Raw genomic sequence first — 21,075 nt, 5'->3', positions numbered from 1 at the left:
GGAAGCCGAGTGAAGCCAGACAAGTGGCGTGTCTTCATACATGTAGCTTTAACATAAGTACTAAGAGGTTAATCAAAATATTAATCAAGTTTCATGCTGCTATTAGCTGCTAATACTATAAAGAGGTAGTATTTCTTCGTTTTTAATTTTTCCTTAACACTAAACTTAAGCGTTTTTATATAATTGAAGCTATATTATAATTAAACTTGAACTACCTATATAATATTAAGCAACATGTTTAATTTCTAAAGATCTCTAGTGTATGTTGATAGGAGCTGCTACAAGATCTGTGGAATATAGATATTTCACTGGTGTAATATCATCGACGAAGTTCCCTTGGCAGCAGTAACCGCAGGCGCCTCTAGAATACTCCCCCGAGTTCGAACATGATCTATTGCCACTCGAATCAACCAGTTATAATGTTTTGCTTGGTTATCGAAACTTGATTTATAGCGTATTAGGCCAAATGTTTTAAGTGCCTGAATTTAGAGTTCGATAAAATGATTCTATGATTCATACAGTTTTAAAGGCTTAAAACACCTGTTTTGCGTCGTCAAATATCTTATGTATCTGTGTTTATCCCAAAAAACTTCTCTAGACATAATTTATATTTATAAACACTTTATTGTATAGTATACTTAGAAAATACAGTTACAAAAATGGGACTTAAAAGTAGTGTATACAAAGGCGGGCTTATTGCGAAAAAGCAATTTCTTCCAACCAACGTTTGTTTGGTGGAGAACTAAAGTATTAAAATTAATCTCTTAAATTTTTACTTTTATTATTGTCTTTCGGACAATATTTCCGTTTTTATAAACTGCTGGTATACAATGAACTGCTATTTGTTCAGTACATAGTGATCTGAATCCAATAGTGAGCTAATTACCAGCTCAGTGTTTGCTACAATCATAGCTCGTATCACCAGTAATGCATCTCCAATTTCGTGGCCATTAAGCACAGAAGGCCACATAAATTGGCCAGATTAACCAGATTAATCATAATAAGGTGAAATGATCCGAACAAAGTCACTGCTGAAAATCACCTGCTTATAAATCTTATAATTTATAGTTAATAACCATGCGCCGGGCGGCTGGTTCATTTATAGACCAATTATTATCGACAGAAAGTACGGTATGAATATTTTAGAGAATAATTTGTGTCAAATTTCGAATTTGGGGAATGTGCACTGAAGGATCACATGAAGGAGAGCTGTGAAGTGTTAATGTTAGTAACGGTGAAAAAAATAATTATTAATATTTTTGTCCGCTAGCTTTATGTATTTGAAAGAAAACCGAGCGATGTCGAAATGTCGCCCATCGTAAATTCTATAGAAGTACTCTTAGCTATTAGTATTAGTATATTACCTATATACATAAGGTAATCGCATGTTATTGCAACCTGAATTGGGTTACTAGAGGCTAACTGTTATTTATTCACAGCTTCTTCGTTAGTGCATTCGTTTGCACGTAGCGTTTATGAGTGGACGCGCTCTTGTTTCAATAACCCCGCGCGATATTAGTCGAAATGCAAATATTGATTACAATCGAACCTAGTTCTGTCAGAGTCAACAAACAGTTCGGGATTCGGCGCTATATGAAAAACATCAAAGCGATGAGTTTTAATGGGTTCCATGAATTTTGCACGGAAAATTTTGTGATTTTTTGAAAGCCTTTAATGGAGTTTAAAATTCAAAGAATTTATTTTTATCCACCGAATAAACTGATATAAAAGTATATAGGATGTATAAAAGGAGTCTCCTCGAGTGACGTACGTATCAACCATGCGGTCAGCAACTAGGCTAATCCTGTCACCACCGTGAGAAACGATATATTATGAAAGAAGAAATGATAGATGTCAATAGGATTTAAACATAAGAAAATGACATACCTACAATATTTACCAAGTACAATAATTTTCTAGTATTAAAGTACATCCAATTAACATATATAAATAAAATATAACAGACAGGCGCCTCAGCTCTAGTGTTTGCAACTTGCAATGGCATGCTAAGAGATAAAAAATACTTAACTGAATAAAGTGTGTTGGCCTAATTTTCCCACAAAAACGTGTGCTCCCAGAATTGTTGTTTAAATAGTCGAAAGAAAAAACATTCATTATATTTATTTAGTCCAGGTTGTCGTTAGTGTATTCTCTATTGAGCTAGCTGGAACACAGCCGTCGTGTGTAGCGTCTGCCATGATTAGTGGCAGTCGCCGCCGCCGCCGCCGCCGCCGCCGCCACAACGCGTGTTAACAGAACTCACGAACAACAGAACTTAATTAAACCTGGCTACTGCGAGCACACTTCAGGGGAAGATGAAATAGTTTGTGTCACTGATACTGTAAAAATTGACACCATTGAGACCATTGAAAACCGACTTACTTCAACAAGATTATAAAAATTGGTAAAAAAGAAGTAACTCGTCAACTACGATAGGATATATAAAGCGAAAGCAGTAAAAACATTAAACTTAAAAATAAATTATAATTGTCTAGAGTCAATATCATCATCAAGCTGTGAGGGAACTGCAAAAGCATTTCCACGTCTCCCCAAATCCAGTATTCGCACCCAACCTTGGAATCACAATCGTTAATACGACAAAGGCGTACAAGTACAGGTGTTGCAATATTGTCGGTAAGCTATAGAACCTTGTCGTATTCTACATGTCGTAAATTCGGTTCAATTTAATATGTAATACGGGCTTGTATAGTTTAAGCATTTAATGAGCTGGTAAATTTGTGCGCTACTCGACAAGACGATATGGGGCTCTAATGAACGGCTTACAAGTTGTTAGGAAACTATGTATTGCTATGTGCGAATTGGTGTTTAGAAATTATGATTATTTAATAGAATCTTATTTTGAGAGCGAAGATTTATCGTTGTTGCGAATAGAAATATAAAAACACATCAAATAAAGTAGAAAAACTATTCTACGAAGTTTGCTACGCGGCTGCTACGAGAGCGCTACGCGGCTGCTACGAAAATGCTACGCGCTACAACGCTAGGCATTTGTAGCACTGGTCTGCTTCTTATAGTTAGGAATTTTATCTTTTGGTCTTTTTTGCACTTTGCTTCAGTATATCCCGATCATGTACTATACTCAGTATTTATTCAAAGAATAATATAACTGGGACCACATCGTCCCATAGCCAATAACCGCAGCTCTTTTCAAGCGGCATCCATGTTCTTTATTGAATAGAACGCGATCGGCTTGAACAAAGACAATTTTAGAATCTAATACAGGGTGATGTCGTTAGTGCGCAGCGTTCGGGAAACTAATTTGCATTGTCGCTGCTCATGCTTGCAGCGGCGGACCCGTCCGACCAACAGTGTTTACCCACTTCATTGAAAATATGTATAGAAATATGATAAGTTAGATTTTTTGCATCGTCATGAGTTTCTGTTCTTTGAAAAATTTAAGGATTATAAAATATGTGTGAATGTGTCTATATTCATGAATTCGTTATGATTAACGTTATTTGATCTGATACTTTAGGTTTTTGTGAATTCTTAAATTACAACTTACCATACGCAAAAAATCATATTTTATTTTAAACTTTCAATTGTACTCAATGAAGTACCTAACCACAAGTCTTATTATTTTATTATATTATTATTATTAATTTAAAAGGTACACCCATTAAGGCATCCATGGTTTTTTCCGAGAATTTTAATATATTTTTTAATTCCAAGGACCTAACCTGAGGTCCGATACGTTCACACGTTGACCGCTGGCCTCTGCCCCGCTAAGGCTGGTCCTGTGTGATTGTTTGGCCGCCGGGCGCGCCCTCTATGCGGCTAATTGTGGAACAATATCAGATCCCAATGCAGCGGGAATATGCAGAGATTTCCCGGGATTATTGTTATCGATATGATTTGGCTTGAAGTAATCGTTATTTTACACAGGGCTTCTAAAATAAGTTGTATACTTTAATAATCCCATTTCTTCTTAACTACAATTAGAATTGTTGCAATTGTTGCTTATTTTACTCGTAATATTGAGGTAAAAGCTTGTATGTGTAAAGTCGTAAAAGTATAGAGTTCAATTTTGGATTTTTTTTTTATCATTGTTAGTCATTTAATTATAGCTAAATATATAAATTAAATACCGATTGATAATCTCTTTTAAACAGTTCTGTGTTTTATAAAGGTATATAGTTGGATTAAATACTCGCTTTAAATTAGTTACGATCGATTTATATTTTGATTACTTTATTCATGGATGTAGAAATGTTTGGTTTTGGCAATTTACAAAACTACTCTCATGAGCAATGAAAAATGATATACGTGATTATGCAACGGACTGTACATATTATTGTATAAGTATAGGTATGCTTATAAGCAAGCATATCTTAGCCCATTACGAGTTACAAACACGAGCGCCGCATCAGCATAAATTTAAGCCTTAACGAGCAACATCTAACAACAACTTTCCAAATTAAATCACTGCAAATATTTTAGCAAATTATCCGTGAACTTGCGGACTTGCTGCAAAAACAGCGGGTAACCGCTCGTTTTCGATTGTTCATTTAAATAAACGTTGGTCCTGAGTTATTCAGGCCGTGTCCGCGTTAGTTAGCTCAAATTAGTTTAGTTCGACCACCGGGCGACGGCGGCGGCGGACAGACGGCTGCTGAGACTAAGCAGAGGCTGCGGCACTATTGTCTTGTGGATTATGTTTCGGTTAAATAAACGTATTAGATGTTTAGTTTGGAATGAGCACACTACTGAAAAAGTGTTTGGCGTGTGGTTTTTAATAATAGTTTTCCTTAAAGGCCTTTTAGGTGTCGTTCTTAAAATAAGTTAATTCGTTCAAAAGAACTTGGGCAGAGGATTGCTAAAACATTTTATGTGTGAAATATTTTATTTAGGAGGCAATTTACTTAACGCCAACCCAAAGTTAATTATTTCATGAATGAGTGTACATACAGAAAGTGGTATCTGAAAGTAATATGGATTATTGAGTATAAAGTTGCGTTGCGAATACCATCGAGTCCAAAGTACGGTAGTACCGCAGCTGTCCAGCGAGACCGAATGCAGCTAATCCGAAATGCATGCAAAGACGAACCGTGAGACGCAAACTATTCGTGGGGTCACGCCAGCGTGCATCCCCCGTGCCCCAGCCCGACCGCGCGCCGGCTGGCTCGCATTCCCGCCGCCATGCTTTATGCTCTCCAAACACAACGCCGTCGCCATCACAATGTGCTCGCAAATATTTGCGTAATGAAAGAGACAGCACGACAAAATAAGACGAACAAACGGACGGAAACACTTCGGAACTGTTTCCTGAAAATGCACCTGGGACGCTTTTGCTACGAATTGGGTTTTGATAAACTTTATTGTAACAGTGTGCGCGTTAAACACTCGCAACGCATAAGTTTACTTAGTTTTGCGTAGTTTTAGTAAACCTATTATTAGATTATCCCCACCTATTCCTATCAAACATCAACAAAATGCGGCCTAAACAAGCAAAAGCACTATTTACGCCAAAACTTCGCCGCAACCACAAGCCGGCATCGATCAAATATTTAACGTGATTTCTCTACATCTAGAACATTCTCGTGTCAACACGTTGCTCCGTTGCTATCGGGAGCGGGGTAAAGTTATGGCCGTGGGGTAAATGTTTGGCCCAACACTGGCCCCGGGGGTTACCGATTTAGTCAACTAATTAACTCGCACGAGGTACCTCCGGAGAGGAATGTAACTCGGAGGTGTGGCGGCACTTGTAACTGTATTAAGCGGTTATGTAACTAACGGATAAGTTACAAGTCAACTTATTGAAACAACATAATTATAGCACATACTTTTGCAGACCGACGATTTTAATATGATATTAATGTGTGTGTATGTTAATGACATATTATTTGATACCTACCTATTATTTAAATTGCTTATTGGCTTTCTTTATTTCCATATTTCAGGATTTAGACAGTTTCATATTTACGGCATCACCAACTTATCTCTACAATGACAAGAGGCAATTAAAACAACTTTATCTCTAGATAATAATCTATTTAATTGCTTTCATTAACCGAAGCAGCTGTTGTTGCCCCGGCAGCGTCCCCCGAGCCGTGTCCATGCAAATGTCGCCAGTGTTGCCAACATTCAATTATCGCGCATTGACTGGCAACACCGAAGCAACATGGCGGCGCTTTGATTCAGGTATTCAAACCCCGCGAGCGCTGTTCCTTTGCTCCAGATAATTAAAATGACAATGATGCTTATCGCGTGTTTTCAATAATTTTTGGAAAATAACAGTAGCAATTAATTGAATATGAAAAAATCTTAATGAGAAAGACATACTTATTTTTATTTTCAAATGGCAAATGAAATTATTTTTTATGATACACTTTAATAAACATGACATGAATGCTTAGCACTGCCCTAATACATAGGTACAACAACACAGGTAGAGACTAGAGACCCTGTCATGCGTAGGTACATATAGGGCTTAGCGTCGAATGGGCTGTCGAAAGTAGATACGATGGACAACGAACTAAATACAGATCGGTCTAAACAGCTTTATAGTTCTGGAATTTGGCAGCGCTTAGATTTTTGTGTTTTGTCAAAATAACCACCTGGCAATCTCATAGAATGAATAGGTAGTTTGTTGGTTTGACAAGTTACAAAAGTGTATACTAATGAAGCTGATTGAACTTTACCAAGCATGCATCTGGTTCCAAATGTAGCTCGTGGTTTTTTTTGTTAAAGGTCCTTTATTAATAGCCCATCGCACCAAAAGTACGAAACCCTTATGAAGTTAAATTAGACAGTTAACATTCGTATGAAACACAGAAACGACAGGAACAGAAAAAAAGGTTTTCGCATTTTTTACATCAATTTCCTTCGTGTCTATCGCCTGAGAGACAGCTTCTACAGAAGATTTCATTACGTCCTAAGCTGCCATCGCCCCGTCTAGTGGAAGCCCGACAACGTACTAAATTGAGACTGTAATATCGGCATGTAATTCCTTCGGTTTAATACTGAAAAAGTCAGCTATCTAGACAAGAAAAAAACACCAGCGAATATCTTTTAAAAATATCGGAAGCAAAAATATTTTCGCCTCAAAAAACATTTCAATCGGCGATAAAAGGACATTGTAGTCGCGACACAAAACCAGGTCCCAGCACGTGCGGAGTGGTCGGACACCTGCCAGCCCGCACCCCCCGCGGGGGCCCGGCGCAGCCCCGGCCGCGGGGGGCGAGGGAGACCCACCAGCTCTAGTGACATTATGCCTATTGTAACTTAAAATACGATTCTCACCTTACGGATCGCACCATTGATACAAAACGACAGTCTAAATCGCGGTATCCATTCATTCTTTGTGGGCGTTTCCACTGATATTTCACTTGTCTCGAAAAAAACGGAATTTATTTGGACGAGCAAGGAAACTGATGTCTTATATTCCTTGCGAGAGGAAGGGTTTGTGTTTACATGTGAGCGGGTAATCTGGGCTCCTTTCCCTCGGCTATCACAACCTGCGGCGATCCGAGCCTCCAAATTGTCACAAAGGGTATACATATTCGATCTTGTTCGTCGGAAATTTTGATCCGTAAAGAATCCGTCGCCCAATTCCGAATCCCTTGACAAAACAGGCTCGGTGTATCGGATCTCATAAGGGTCGTGACATTACGGGCGGACTGGCAGCAACAACAGTATGGTGTGCTTCAAATTGATTGCGAAGATACAGCCAGCAGAGTGTGTGACAGTCGATAAATTGAAACGAAATGGAGTCGAGACAGATGCGGAGCTCTGAGAGTGTAGGGTGCGGGCGCAGGCACAAGCGACGGCGGGGGCGGGGGCGGGGGCGCGGGCGGGGTGGACGCAGGCACCAGTCGTACTGTGATTTTCGGTATGGTATGACAAAGTTGTATAAACGCAACGAACCTAACGTATAGAAAGTAGACAGTTGGACATCATGATTAAAATCAATAAAATTTATATTATATGTAGAGTTACATAAAAAATAATAGATTAAGTTTTAAATAGAGATTCACTGCTGAAGAGCATTGATGGTATATAAGTATAGATTGCAGAATTTTCTCCAAAAAATAGGTTTTGACTTGACTATTGGATAAGGTTTTTAAAAGTTACTACCATATAAAATATTTTTGACAAGTGGTCATGTTAAAAATCGCTTCGTGCCTTCACAAACAGAGCCGCCTAAAATTCGTCGATCGAGCACAAGATTGAGGCTTCCGTATTGCTCCCAAGCCTTTTAGTGCATAGAGTATCGGGACACAGTTATAATGCTGTCGATATTTCAATGCGTCGAGCGGCGCTGCGGTTTCTGAACGTGCCACTCTCAGCCAATAGCAGCCGAGACCAATTTAAAATTGGAATATTGTAATTTTTTCCACGTCAGAAAAATCTGACGACGCCATAGCTATCACGTTACCGCTACGTGTGTTTTTAGTTTTAGACAGATACTTATTTATAGCTCCTACATTATTGTACTTGGTAATAACTAAATACTGAATAAATAACTTTTTTTAAAATAAAAAATTACATTTTGCCATAGATCAAATACATTCTAAGCCGTGTAGTGATTCAGGGTGCCGTCCTAGAAAATTCTATTACAAGTTAAAGCTTTAGCTAAAGTGGGGTTCCGTTGAAAAATGCCGTATACGGGTCCCGTACGGCGGTAATTTATTAGAGCATTCCTCAACCGAATGGGTCGGAGTCTGCCTATACTTTACTTAAACTGAAAGGATTTTTGCATGATTTGAAAAGCTGAAGGCAAATATTGTTAGGCGACCTGCGTAAATAACATACATTTTATTAAAAAAAAAAAATATATAATATATATATAATAATATATAATTTTATACTTACATTTTATTATTACTGGCGAAAAGTGGGTGCAGCAATGCAGCTCTGCCTACCCCGCCAGGGAGTACGTTAGTACAAGGTGTGAGTGATTATATTTTTTTATATATATAAGTGTTAAAAAACTTGAAAAATTACAAGAACAGTATTTTAAGCAGAGGAGAACAAAATGAATGCAATGCTACGACATAATATAATATATTTTACAATGAAATGTAATACACAGTTCGCGGTATTTCGTTTTACAAGCAACATTCCTATACAATTCCTTCTATTTGAAAACTATATTCCAACCTACTTAATAGATAGTGGATACAAACATAAATGCACCCTTTCAATATTTTCCTAGAATTCAAAATGAGTTCCGCACTAAGTATGAATTTCTGGAAGTTTATAAATGATGAAATACTGGTTGTTGCTGAAACAGTTATTTTGTATCGAATGTTATGATTTATACTTGTATAGGAACGTCACGTAATAATACGTTAAATCATATCAATAATTTTATAAGCTTTCTTAAAAGTATACAATTTTTTATATCTTCATTAAATTTAAAAAAAAAGCCGCTGGATGCAGATGGTGGGTGACCGTTTGGGGTGGCGATCGTTAGGAGAGGTCTATGTCCAACAGTGGACTACAGAAGGCTGAGAGAAAGAGAGAGAAATTTTAAAAGATATTAATTTAATTCCGCTATAAAAATGTGAATGTGGTTCGTAAATTAGAGGAGAAAAGATGAGAACGTGGCATCGTAAATGTGAGATACATTAAAGCGGAATTGGTATTACCTTAGTTTTGAGAGGGTTTTTAATAGGATACAGCATAATTTATATTGGTCAGCATTTTAATATAATAGTGATACAATTTATATAATCGGTCTGGTGTGTCTGTATTAGCAAGAAATTAGGGAGTGCTTTGATATTAGGGAGAATCTTAGACAGAATACAATATCAGAGTCCTATTAGTATATATTATGCACTGCTGAGCATTATCTGAATGTTCTGTCTTCTATAATACAACGATCAATAATAATTCCTATAATATAATGTCGATATATACAGTGAAGGAAACTGCAACTGTAGCCTGGGGCGGTGCGGATCAATTTAATATTATCCGATGCAATCTAATTTTGAAGTATGAGAGATATATCTCAAAGAGATAATTATATTGGGGGTGTACTGTGGGTGAGTCGCCACATGTTCAGAAAATCTACATATACTTAAGTAATATGTAATGTTACTATTATTTTTATGGTGTTTTTGTTCTGCAATTTAACTTTCAGTAGGGCCTGTAGCAAAAACTAAAATGAAGCTTTAGAGAATGTGAATGACAGTTTTTTTTTTTTACTTTTTCATTTTTTAGCCAACTATAAATCCTGTAGGTACCAGGAGTACATGACAGTTAAGTTGGTCACGCCTCACGCCCGCGGCCAACACGATCCAGGATGGTCACTCTAACTTGACGAAAAGCGAACAAACGAGAACTGCCAGGCAATAGGCGCTCTCGTTCGTTCTCGGCACACTGGAGATTGGTTTTTTGTAAGCTAAAGTGATCCCCAGTATCGGCCGCCTCAGGAAATGAACCCAGCCTCGATGATTATATTTCATATTAATATCCTGCCGCGGTCAGAGCTCACGTGTGACTCCTGATTTGACTACGGAATAGCTGTACCGTGGGTAGTTGGGTAATCGGTTTAGCGCGATTTAGTACCATTTGATTCGTAGGTTTCGGAGATTTAAATAGTACTTTATGAATATTAGTGGTTAGTGAAATAATGTTGGCCGAAAGCAGAGTTTACACGATGGGTAAGAGTATGCTCGGTCCTATGAGTCAATGTCCGAGCGCGCCTGGATCTGTTTACATTTTACGATCAGTCATTCAGACCATTTGTCGTATAAACTCCGCTTGATCACCAACTTACGTTAACAGCTGTCGTTATCATTGCTTTCCTCTCTCAATTTATAATCTAATACATTTATAATACAACTAACAAACACATAAGAAAGCATTCATATCAGCACGTAAGTCAACGCCTCTCTCAGCCGGTTATCTCAAGATTACTCGTGTCGCGAGGGGCATGTATGTACCCACATACAGCCGGCGCTCCGGGATAATCGCATCGCATTGTTCCAAATAATGTCAACGGATTATCTTGTATGATGTATTGTTGCTGCAAGACTTTGAAAAGGGTCGAATAAATAATTATTGCGAGTATGACGTGTTGTGTTCGTGTTGACAGTGTGTGCTTTTGGTCAAGTGTCGCGTGTTAGGGCTGAATAGGTGAGTAAAGTTATATAATTCAGAAATACAATAGCAGTGTTTGTTTGTACCTAATAAACGATAGGAACACTGTTGGAAATTATAACTGAACGACATAAACGTGTCATAAAACTTTTGCCCACGGGCGCATTTTATGAATAATTAGGTACGTACGCTTTCCGCATAACCGCTCATTGGGAGTGGCTTCATATTTTAGGGTAGCGTCGGGCGGCGTCGCCTCACTGCCCGACATGTCGCCCGCCGCTATAACTCACACGGCTCGGCGGTCTACACCGGATTCTATCGTCCAAATGGCTCCGGCAGACCCTAATATCCCACCTAGATATCCTCTATCTTCACCTATTACGAAGGTACGTTGTTATAAATGTTCGGAAAGCGGCATTGTTTTCGGCTCGAGTGGAACTGGATCGGCTTGTTACCGGAATTAATTGTGACATTTGATTCCATTACTTCGGCTGTAGCGTTTTTGAACCAACAACGTAATTCAATATGGCAATCGAACGAATACTGTATTTTCCTGAAACGTTCTGTTTCGGGGAGTTTCCTGTTTTATATCTACGTTATGTATTGTAGTTTTTTCAACGGTTAATTAGGTTTTCCATTACATGCTTAGATGTAGCAAAAAATGCGCATTAACAAAATCTCCCACTAAGCTACAGCTCGGTTAGCTCTTCAAGCGACTAATGTAAATTAGTTTAGTTAGTTTAGTGAGCGCCGGACCGCTGTATTTTAGTTAATGCAATACACGGGCGCGGGCGGCGGGAATTAGGTTGTTACAGCTGTATGTTAATTTGGTGCAACTGTTTGCGCGAATAAGGAAATAGAAATGGCTTTTTGTAAATACGCTTTGATGGTTGTTCTGTGAATATGGAACAAGGCGCCGCGCAGGGGAATCATTACTTTACATTTCTGGTTGTATGTATATTTTGTAGAAGCAGTGTAAAGTGTGTTGTTCTACTTGGTTGGGAGCCGTGTGATGTTGTTTCTAACGGTATCTAGATAGTTGGATAGGTGGACTGCATCTTGAAAACATTAAATATATAAATGTAAATTAAACAAAAGAGAGGGAACGTTTCCACTTTTGAAATAAAAGATAACGGTTTAACCCGTAACGATCTCAATAATATCCCGACGGACTTCATAAACTTCTCTTGTTCATTTCCATTAATGATATTCGCGAATGCTTCAGATACTTTCAGTTTGCGGTCGACACCTGGCGCTAATTTTGACACGTTGGCAAGTACTCAACAGTTGGCTCAACTCGCGACCACTCGTAATGGCCAGGCAGGGAAATCATTTAGGGTAAACGGCGTAAAAGTTACAGTAACGGCTGTAGAGATAAAAAATTTGAATGTTCTAAATTAAATATTTTACGGCAGGAATTTGAGGACTCACCGTATTTATCACTCTGAATAATGATGATTCAACTAATTGAAAATAAACAAACTAATTGGCAAACATAATTGTTTTTTCGCTCTCTGGCGTGTCTAATTAATTATGTAACCTAAAAATTTAGCTTTAATAACGTTGTTGGATGAAATTTGCAAATGAGTAATCCTGTTTGCCAGCCGTGGGTAATATAAATAACAAAATTAAATTTCTTGTTACCGCGGCTTTCGAAACATGAATTTATGAGTTTCAAACTGCAGAATAATATTACAATTACCACTTTGCTGTTTTATTGGTTTATTAACCTTAAAAACAAAGAAGGTTGTTATAAGCTTACATGTTTAACGAGCGTGCGTGCATATTGATAAATTCAGGTTAAAGATAACGTTAATTTATTTACTTATATGCCTATGGTGTGTGTGAACATTGTATTTATCAGAATATAAAATACTTGACATTACTAAACAGCTATGAGCCTAAAGTGTTTATATGTTATCTTCTTAAATTTTTATTTGTGTTTTCAACTTGTAACTGGGCTACTATTTACAAATTCTTAGGTACAATATTTTTATGTATAAGTTTTCTTATAAATAAATATGTTGAATAAATATTGGTACATAACTAGTATCCAAAAACCCATAATGGCTTTTATTAGTGTAGTTCATGTGGCGCCAGCACGAGGCCAGTGATCGACCTGACGTCGCACTGATTATGCCGCGGGCTTAATGAGGCGGTGAAATGCTTCCCCAAAGATTTATTACATCCCCCCACACACACACACACACACACACACACACACACACACACACACACACACACACACACACACACACACACATACGCATACGCATAGTGTATTGTATGTTTCAAATTGTAGTGTGGAAATCACTGTTGGTATCCGACGGTACTCTACTTTTCAATCTTGTTTTTTGCCAAAATTTTAAGCGTTTGCTGCGTTTTATGATGGAAGAAAAATGACGGCTTAGTAAGTTTTTTTTATTTTTTAAATAGTTTAGTATTCGTATGAACACATGCGAATACTGAAAAAAAAAACACTAAAGTGAAATAAAAAAAAAAACACAGATTAATTTCTTAATTTCCGATAAAAACGACCACTTCTCCTTCTTCTATTTCTAAACAGCACTCTGTATATTCCTACATAGATTATTAATATTATGCATAAACACACACATACATATAATTTATTGTTCACAGACACGGTTCCTTGCGTGTGTGTAGAGACACGGCGTGGGCGGACATTCGCTCCTATTTGCATGTGAGACGCTGAGTCGAGGTCTTTGCGAATTTATTCTATACGCATTGCAGACTGTGAGAGCGTGTAATGTGATTTAAAAGCATATGGGGATTAATTAACTATTAAGATTGGTTCTTTATTTCCTTATTATTATTGTTTATTCTTTTATTGCACAATGTACAAAAGTACAATGAATTATATGTACAATCAATTATCAATATTCTTTAAGGTCTAGATTAATTTAAAAGAATACCTGGCATAGTGTACAGGCAGTTGCAAAAGCGGTATAAAAGGGAATTTAAAATCTAAACAACATCGACAAATCTAACTTGCATGGATCTGACAGATGTTTGACAGGCGAGCGAGCTGCTTATGGATTGTTAATTGCTAATGTCCGGTGGTGGTAACCCATTGACAAAGGAATAAAGAGAGGACCTGGCATAAAAATCGGTACTTAAAAATATATCGTCGTCTCTTTTTAACTTATTGGTGTTATCCTACGTAAAAAAGGACAACAGTAGTTTTGTCTTTGCCTAAAATTACAACATTGCGACCGGTCGCCATTTTGATTGACATCCAAACACAAGGTACTTCAGCTGTCAAACAATTTGTTTGTTTACATTTTTCAAGAAAAAAGCCGCCATTTTAATTGAAACCAAAGTTTAGGTAGGCGCATTTTTTTCGTGGATATGCCATGTCCTCTCTTTATTCCTTTGTCAATGTGGTAACCCCACTGGTGCCGCGATGTGTCGGAATAAAGTCGAACCGGCAAGACATGTGCCATTTGTTAGCGCTATCTCCACATTTGAGCGCGGCTGACCTGTGTCCACCAATAAATCACCTTGATTTATACGTAGCTCTATTCTTTTTGAGGGTTCCGTAATTTAAAACAAAGTTCCGAAAAAAAGTTTCGGCATTACATATATTTTTGGTCAATTTTTTAGGGTTCCGTAGCCAAAATGGCAAAAACGGAACCCTTATAGTTTCGTCATGTCCGTCTGTCCGTCTGTCCGTCTGTCCGTCTGTCCGTCTGTCACAGCCGATTTACTCGGAAACTATAAGTACTACAGTGATGAAATTTGATGGGAATATGTGTTGTATGAACCGCTACAAAAATATGACACTAAATAGTAAAAAAAAGAATTGGGGGTGGGGCCCCCCATACATGTAACTGAGGGATGAAATTTTTTTTTTCGATGTACATACCCGTGTGGGGTATCAATGGAAAGGTCTTTTAAAATGATATAAAGTTTTCTAAAAAACATTTTTCTTAAAGTGAACGGTTTTTGAGATATCAGCTCTCAAAGTCGTAAAAAGTATGTCCCCCCCCCTCTATTTTTATAACTACGGGGTATAAAATTCTAAAAAAAATAGAGGTGATGCATGCTAATTAACTCTTTCAACGATTTTTGGTTTGATCAAAGTATCTCTTATAGTTTTTGAGATAGGTTGATTTAACTGTAATATTATATTTGCTGCTACGGAACCCTTTGTGCGCGAGCCCGACTCGCACTTGGCCGGTTTTTTTTACCCGTTCTTAGCTATGTTTTATGAAAATCGGTTTCGCCGTTAAAAAGTTATGCGACTTAAGTATCAGGGGTTTGATGCGTTGGTTAGGTTAAATTTAAAGCGCCAGGGACAAACGATTTTAATAAAAAACTGGCCTGTTTGACCGACCCGTTGCTGTATAGTTGTATACCCTTTGAGCCTTTGCCTCTGGCTGGTACATATCTAGTACGTTCGCCTGTTGAACACGGAAATATGCAGCATGTTACAACGATGTCACTTAACATAGATATAGCGTTATATTTGTGACATACTCGTACTATGTTTTTCTTCAAAGTGGATTCCTTTATACCTGTACCATAATCGTAGCGTATAATTGATGAGGTTTTTTTAGGTTAGGATTATCGGTGAACTTTTGAAATTTTGCTCATATTGAACAAGTTAGATCTGCACCAAGCTACAACTATGTATGTATATCTCTACAGCGGCTGTTCGAAAACCAATCAAACTAAAAACGTTGCCAACTAAAAGCGGATGCTAAAAAGCCGTCCCACCATCATTTAGGCAAGACGCGGCTCGTGTTGAAACTTTCCCGGGAACTGCCAGTCATACTAGCTCATTTCCACTTCTTCCCTACAGCTCTGATTAATGTTTGTGTTAGGGATGTGGCGGGATAGGGAAACGCTAAAGTTTATAATGTGAGGTGGTCGCGGAACCAAAAATTTACTTTAGTTTGAACTTTTGGTTGGGCAAACTATGAATTATTGGAAAAACTTATTCGCTATGTTTCTTGAGGAATGCTGTTGACCAGTAGATGATTTTAAAGTATGTTGTCCTTTACTTTATTTAATATTTTTTAGGACAACAAACCAATTTCCATAGATTTATCTCTGACAAGCCTATGGTAGCTATACAATACATCTGCCAAACCGTCCAATCTATCCATTAAAAATACCACTATAACCTATCCCTTGTTCAGTGACCTACCTAGTTTTACCTTCTGTTCCTTGACTCTGTTCCATCACTAGTTCAGATACATATTTGCAATGAGAGGTGCCGACAGGCTGTAATGTTCCACCAGCGAAAGCACCAGTCATTGTTCTAGTAAAAAGTGGTCTCTGTTGTTTGAGAACGTGTCGGAACTACACAGTACACACGAGTTATTGACAAAAACTATAGTTACCTACTTGTAATTAAGGTTTGACGCCACTCTTGTCGAAAAGTTCTGTTTTTGACTGTCTGAGTGAAAATCTGACTATATTGTGGAATAAATCTTGTAAATTATATTAATACATGTAGGTTTCTGGGCAAGGTACACAACACCCTGAATAACTATATTTTTTTGTTACGGTTTTAGATTTAATAAATCAACTGTCAGAATTAATCAACCGCACCATTGTTTATCCTTCATTGAATTAACAGCGAATGATGCATAATAATAAATTAGCAAAACCGCAAATAAAATTCACTCCAATTTAATCAAATGACACAGACAAATAATATTATTTAGGGCCGATTTTTCAATGCTCAGATAGACAGGCAGATAGCGTTTATTCGACAGATAGCGAAATATTCAATTTTTCAATCGTCAGATAGAACTTATTCGTCCAATAACTCAGTTACCTGGAGAATAAATCTATCTGCTGCTTGGGCCGCCAGATAGTGCTTATTCCATTGATAATTTGACATTGTTTGACATTTGAGGTTATTAAGAAAGTGAGAATAATCATCATTTTCAATTTTTCAATGGATATTTTCGATGATATTGATGATTTGGCGATCGAAGAAGAGGCAGTAATGAACGAGTATATTAATCCAGTAGAAAGGAAAGTCAGAGTCGTGAAAACGAGGCCTGATCATTACAGCATGTGGGATGGAAGAGAATTTCATCGCCGGTTCAGGCTTATGAAAGAGTCTGTGCAGTATTTGCTTTATCTTATAGAAGATAAAATCAAGCACAAAACACTAAGGTAAGTTTCAGAATAAATACAACAAGTCATAGTTGAACTGAAGCCTCAGAGGGATAGGTAGAAACAATGGATCTCCACTTTGCAACATTTACCTAATTACTATGAGAAATGTACATAGCCTATCCAATTTTACCATAACTTAAAATATGCTTTTATTTGTTGCAGGAACCAGTGTATCCCACCTATGTTACAATTGTTGATTACACTGCGGTTTTATGCCACTGGGAGTTTCTATATCACTGTTGGCGATTTTGGTGGCATTCATAGCTCCACTATATGCGGCATTATAAAAAAAGTCACTGATGCTATCGCATCCTTAAGACCAATATTTATAAAGTTACCAAGAAGCGAAGAAGAGATTAGAAGGACTCAGGAAGACTTTTATAAAATAGCTAGTTTCCCTCGAGTGATCTCGGCTATAGATTGCACCCATATCAGGATCCAGTCTCCTGGTGGAAACACAGCGGAGGTATTTAGGAACAGAAAAGGATTTTTTTCTTTTAATGTGCAAGCTATGTGCTCTGCGGACTTGCTATTTCAAGATGTTGTTGCACGTTGGCCTGGCTCTACTCATGATAGCATGATTTTTTCTAATTCAAGTGCAAAATTCCACTGTCAGAATCATGCATTTGGCAATGGAATTATATTAGGAGACAGTGGGTATGAGCAAACAAATTCCCTACTTACACCTTTTCCAAACCCGGAAACACCTGCTCAGAGTTTGTACAATGAGTCTCAAATACGGACACGGAACGTCATTGAAAGATGCTTTGGAGTGTGGAAAAGACGGTTTCCGGTACTAAGCATTGGATTAAGGTGTAAGTTGCCACTTGCACAGGATGTCATTGTAGCTTGTGCTATATTGCACAACCTGGCAAGAACAAAAAATGAAGAGGAACCTCCAGAGGACCCAGAAGTAAATATTCCACCAGAGCCTATATTTCCCTCCTCTGCAGCAAATCCCATTGGTGAAGAAAGGCACCAGACTAGAAACATTATGTTAACTTATTTTCAAGCACTAATTTTATAAAACAGGAATGTAGCAGCACTTCCTTCATAATAAAATATTAAGGTACATATAGTTTTTCATTTTATGATAAGTAGGTAACCTATCGCCTCGAAGGAAAGAATAAGCCAGATGATTGCCGACCTCCGATAGGAGATGGTACCCAAAGAAGAAGAAGAAGGTAACCTATGCTACATATAAGCATCTAAGACATCCCTCCTGCTTGGCAGGATGATCTGTGTCCAGTAGTGGACTACTATAGGCTGAGGAGAAAAGAGAGGAACCATCCAGTACTTGATAATAAAACATAGATGTTATAATTATTTCTATCAGTTTTTATTCATTAAATTTAAACTAACATATAAACTTAAAAACTTAAATAGCATTCAACGTACTTATATTAACAAAATATTTCATGAAATTCTTACATTAATAAAAGATGAGAAGGATGAAATTTTATAAAATACAGGAATCTAAATCATGTCACTAGACGCAGGACCACAACTCATTTTTTTAATCAGAAGTGCATGAATTTCTTCCTTCCTTCTCTCATCATTGGTTAAATGTTCCATTTTAAGTTTATGTTCCTCCTCTTGATTTTTAAAATGATTTCTTGCAGTTTCTATCTGCAGCTGCACTAATTCCAAGCGAGCTGAACCTAATTTATCCAGTTTGGACGTTACACTTTGTTTAGTAGCATCCGGTTTTAAAACACGCGACACCTTGGTTTTCAATGTTTTTGGGTGCCATCTGTCCCATTTATTTTCTGAATGCAAAAAAAAAACATCATAAGTATATAAATATCTCTCTTTACAGTATAATATTACTATGTACCTATGAATGTAAGTCTAGTCTAACAGCTAAACAAAAAGTTGAAAAATCATATACAGTAGGTATACCTTTTTGAGAATCATTGTCCTCAATGATCATTTCTGGGATGAGCACCTCATTCACATCTAGAATGAACGACTCATTCATATCTAAAATGAAAAACTAAGTTAAATTATATGCATGGAAATAATAACCTAACCAACGATAAAAACCCCCGACAACCAACACTAAAAATCACATAACTTTAGAACGGCTGAACCCATTTTGATAAAACAGAGCTAAAAATACCAATGAGTTCTTTGAATTTAAGGACAATGTATACCATCGCTCTTACGGTGAAGGAAAACATCGTGAGGAAACCTGCATATCTAGATTTAGCACATCTAGATATGTGAACCCACCAACCCGCCGACCAACCGGAAGGCAGTTTAGACCTTGGGGATATGCTCAAAAATCAAAAAAAAAACTGTGGTACCTACCTGGTATTGAAACAGTAGCTTGAGTAGTATTCTCTGTTTCATCTTCTGGTGTAGTGGAGCAAATTTTAAATGTTTCAAAAATAACTTCCTCACTTGGCACTGCAAAATTTTACGTGTGGGTTAGGTACATGGTCACAGGGAGATGTTCATAAAGATTTAGCAATATGTTGTGTAGTCTTGACTAATACCTACTTTTTATAGTGTCACTATCGTGACGTGCTTCCAGTCCTTTAATGTTGGAGCAAATGCCTAACACCTTTTCTTCTACATCGTTAAATGGAGGTGCATTTGAGGGCCCACCTCCAGTTTTGTACATCTCCTGCCTTTGCAGGGAAGACTTTTTCTTCATGGTTTTTTTGATGCCCTCGTACTTTAATTTAAGGGTTTTCCATGAGCGGACACTTGTGGTTATACCACTGGAGTTAAAAGATAACTCAATTTTCTTCCATGCAGTCTCCTTCTCTTTATTTGTTGCAGCATCGGTCTTTTTGTTTTCTATGATATGTTTGAATTTGTCTACCAAACTTACTAACACAGTAACTTCAGCATTATTAAAATTTGCCGAACGCTCTCTTTTTTGTGATTCCATTGCGATTCAAAAATACCAAAATCGAAACAACCAAACTGTATTTTTTGTTGTGTGGCTTTTTGAACCAAACAGTCAGTGAGGCTTGATTGCTCTTTGCTTGACAGTGACAGTTGACACTGAAAATCGAAATAGTAGTCTGTCCTGCTTTAGCACTAGTGTCTGCATATACTTGTTTCATCTCTCCTGAGTTCAAATAGAAAAATCGGTAAGATAGTTATCTATGGAATAAATCACAATGAGCCGTTTTCCTTGACAGCTGTCAGTTGAGCTTTTGGGTAAGCCGATAGATGGCGTGAAAACGCAGTGTACCAACTGTCAAAAATTACATAGAGAGCAAAGAGTACTAAACTCAGAATAAGAACTCACTAGTTGTGATTAAATGTCGGGTGGTAGCGCGAGCCTTCCTTCCGAGGCTCAGACTGCATGTGGCTTGGGATAGTGCTAAGTATTCTGTGAATAGTTCTACCCGCGCCGTCACGTAGTGTTCTTTTCTCTATGCGCGCCGTTTGAACGGGTGCTGCGTGCGAGAACTGATTTTCTATTTTTATTTATTGTATGATCCTAAATAAGATCCCAAAGAAATACTTACAAGACAAGATGAGAATGTGTGCCGTCGCAACTTGTAAAAATATCACAGTCACTATCAAAAGAGTCACTATCTCACAAGAGTCACTATCTCAAAAGAGTCACTATCTCTAGTGCACTAACCCTACAGTATCAAGGGAGGAGGAGCAGATACTCGTAGCTCAACTTCAACTCAATTAATACAGGAGAAACACAAGGAAACTGAGAAAACTTGAAAAGAACGGCTGTACGCACAATCGCACTGAACGCTGAAGCAACAGTGACATCGACATCATAGAGAAAATAATACTACAATTCTACCTACCTACGTCACTTTCACATTTCGTTAGCCTCACAGAATAACATATTGTGATCTGAGT

The 21,075-nt window shown here is 37.6% G+C and overlaps 3 protein-coding genes across 15 annotated transcripts in view; 1 reads left to right on the top strand and 2 right to left on the bottom strand.

Moving 5' to 3' along the window:
• LOC105382920 (disintegrin and metalloproteinase domain-containing protein 11) overlaps positions 1–21,075 on the bottom strand; it is a 388,227-nt gene that overhangs the window by 44,809 nt on the left and 322,343 nt on the right. The window lies entirely within an intron of this gene.
• Positions 16,758–18,265, top strand: LOC119694278 (putative nuclease HARBI1). Its single transcript, XM_038120277.2, has 2 exons — positions 16,758–17,226; positions 17,392–18,265. The coding sequence occupies exons 1-2, from the start codon at positions 17,003–17,005 to the stop codon at positions 18,254–18,256; spliced, it is 1,089 nt and encodes a 362-aa protein (XP_037976205.2). The 5' UTR covers positions 16,758–17,002; the 3' UTR covers positions 18,257–18,265.
• On the bottom strand, positions 18,706–20,478 carry LOC125489039. Its single transcript, XM_048623429.1, has 4 exons — positions 19,735–20,478; positions 19,543–19,641; positions 19,132–19,212; positions 18,706–18,998 (listed from the first exon to the last, which is right to left on the bottom strand). The coding sequence occupies exons 1-4, from the start codon at positions 20,129–20,131 to the stop codon at positions 18,706–18,708; spliced, it is 870 nt and encodes a 289-aa protein (XP_048479386.1). The 5' UTR covers positions 20,132–20,478.

Source organism: Plutella xylostella, chromosome 10 (genome assembly GCF_932276165.1).
Source record: "Plutella xylostella chromosome 10, ilPluXylo3.1, whole genome shotgun sequence".
In the NCBI taxonomy this organism is placed as follows: Eukaryota; Metazoa; Arthropoda; class Insecta; order Lepidoptera; family Plutellidae; genus Plutella; species Plutella xylostella.
The sequence above is the reverse complement of the archived record's forward strand: the minus strand, read 5'-3'. Positions and strand labels throughout refer to the sequence as shown.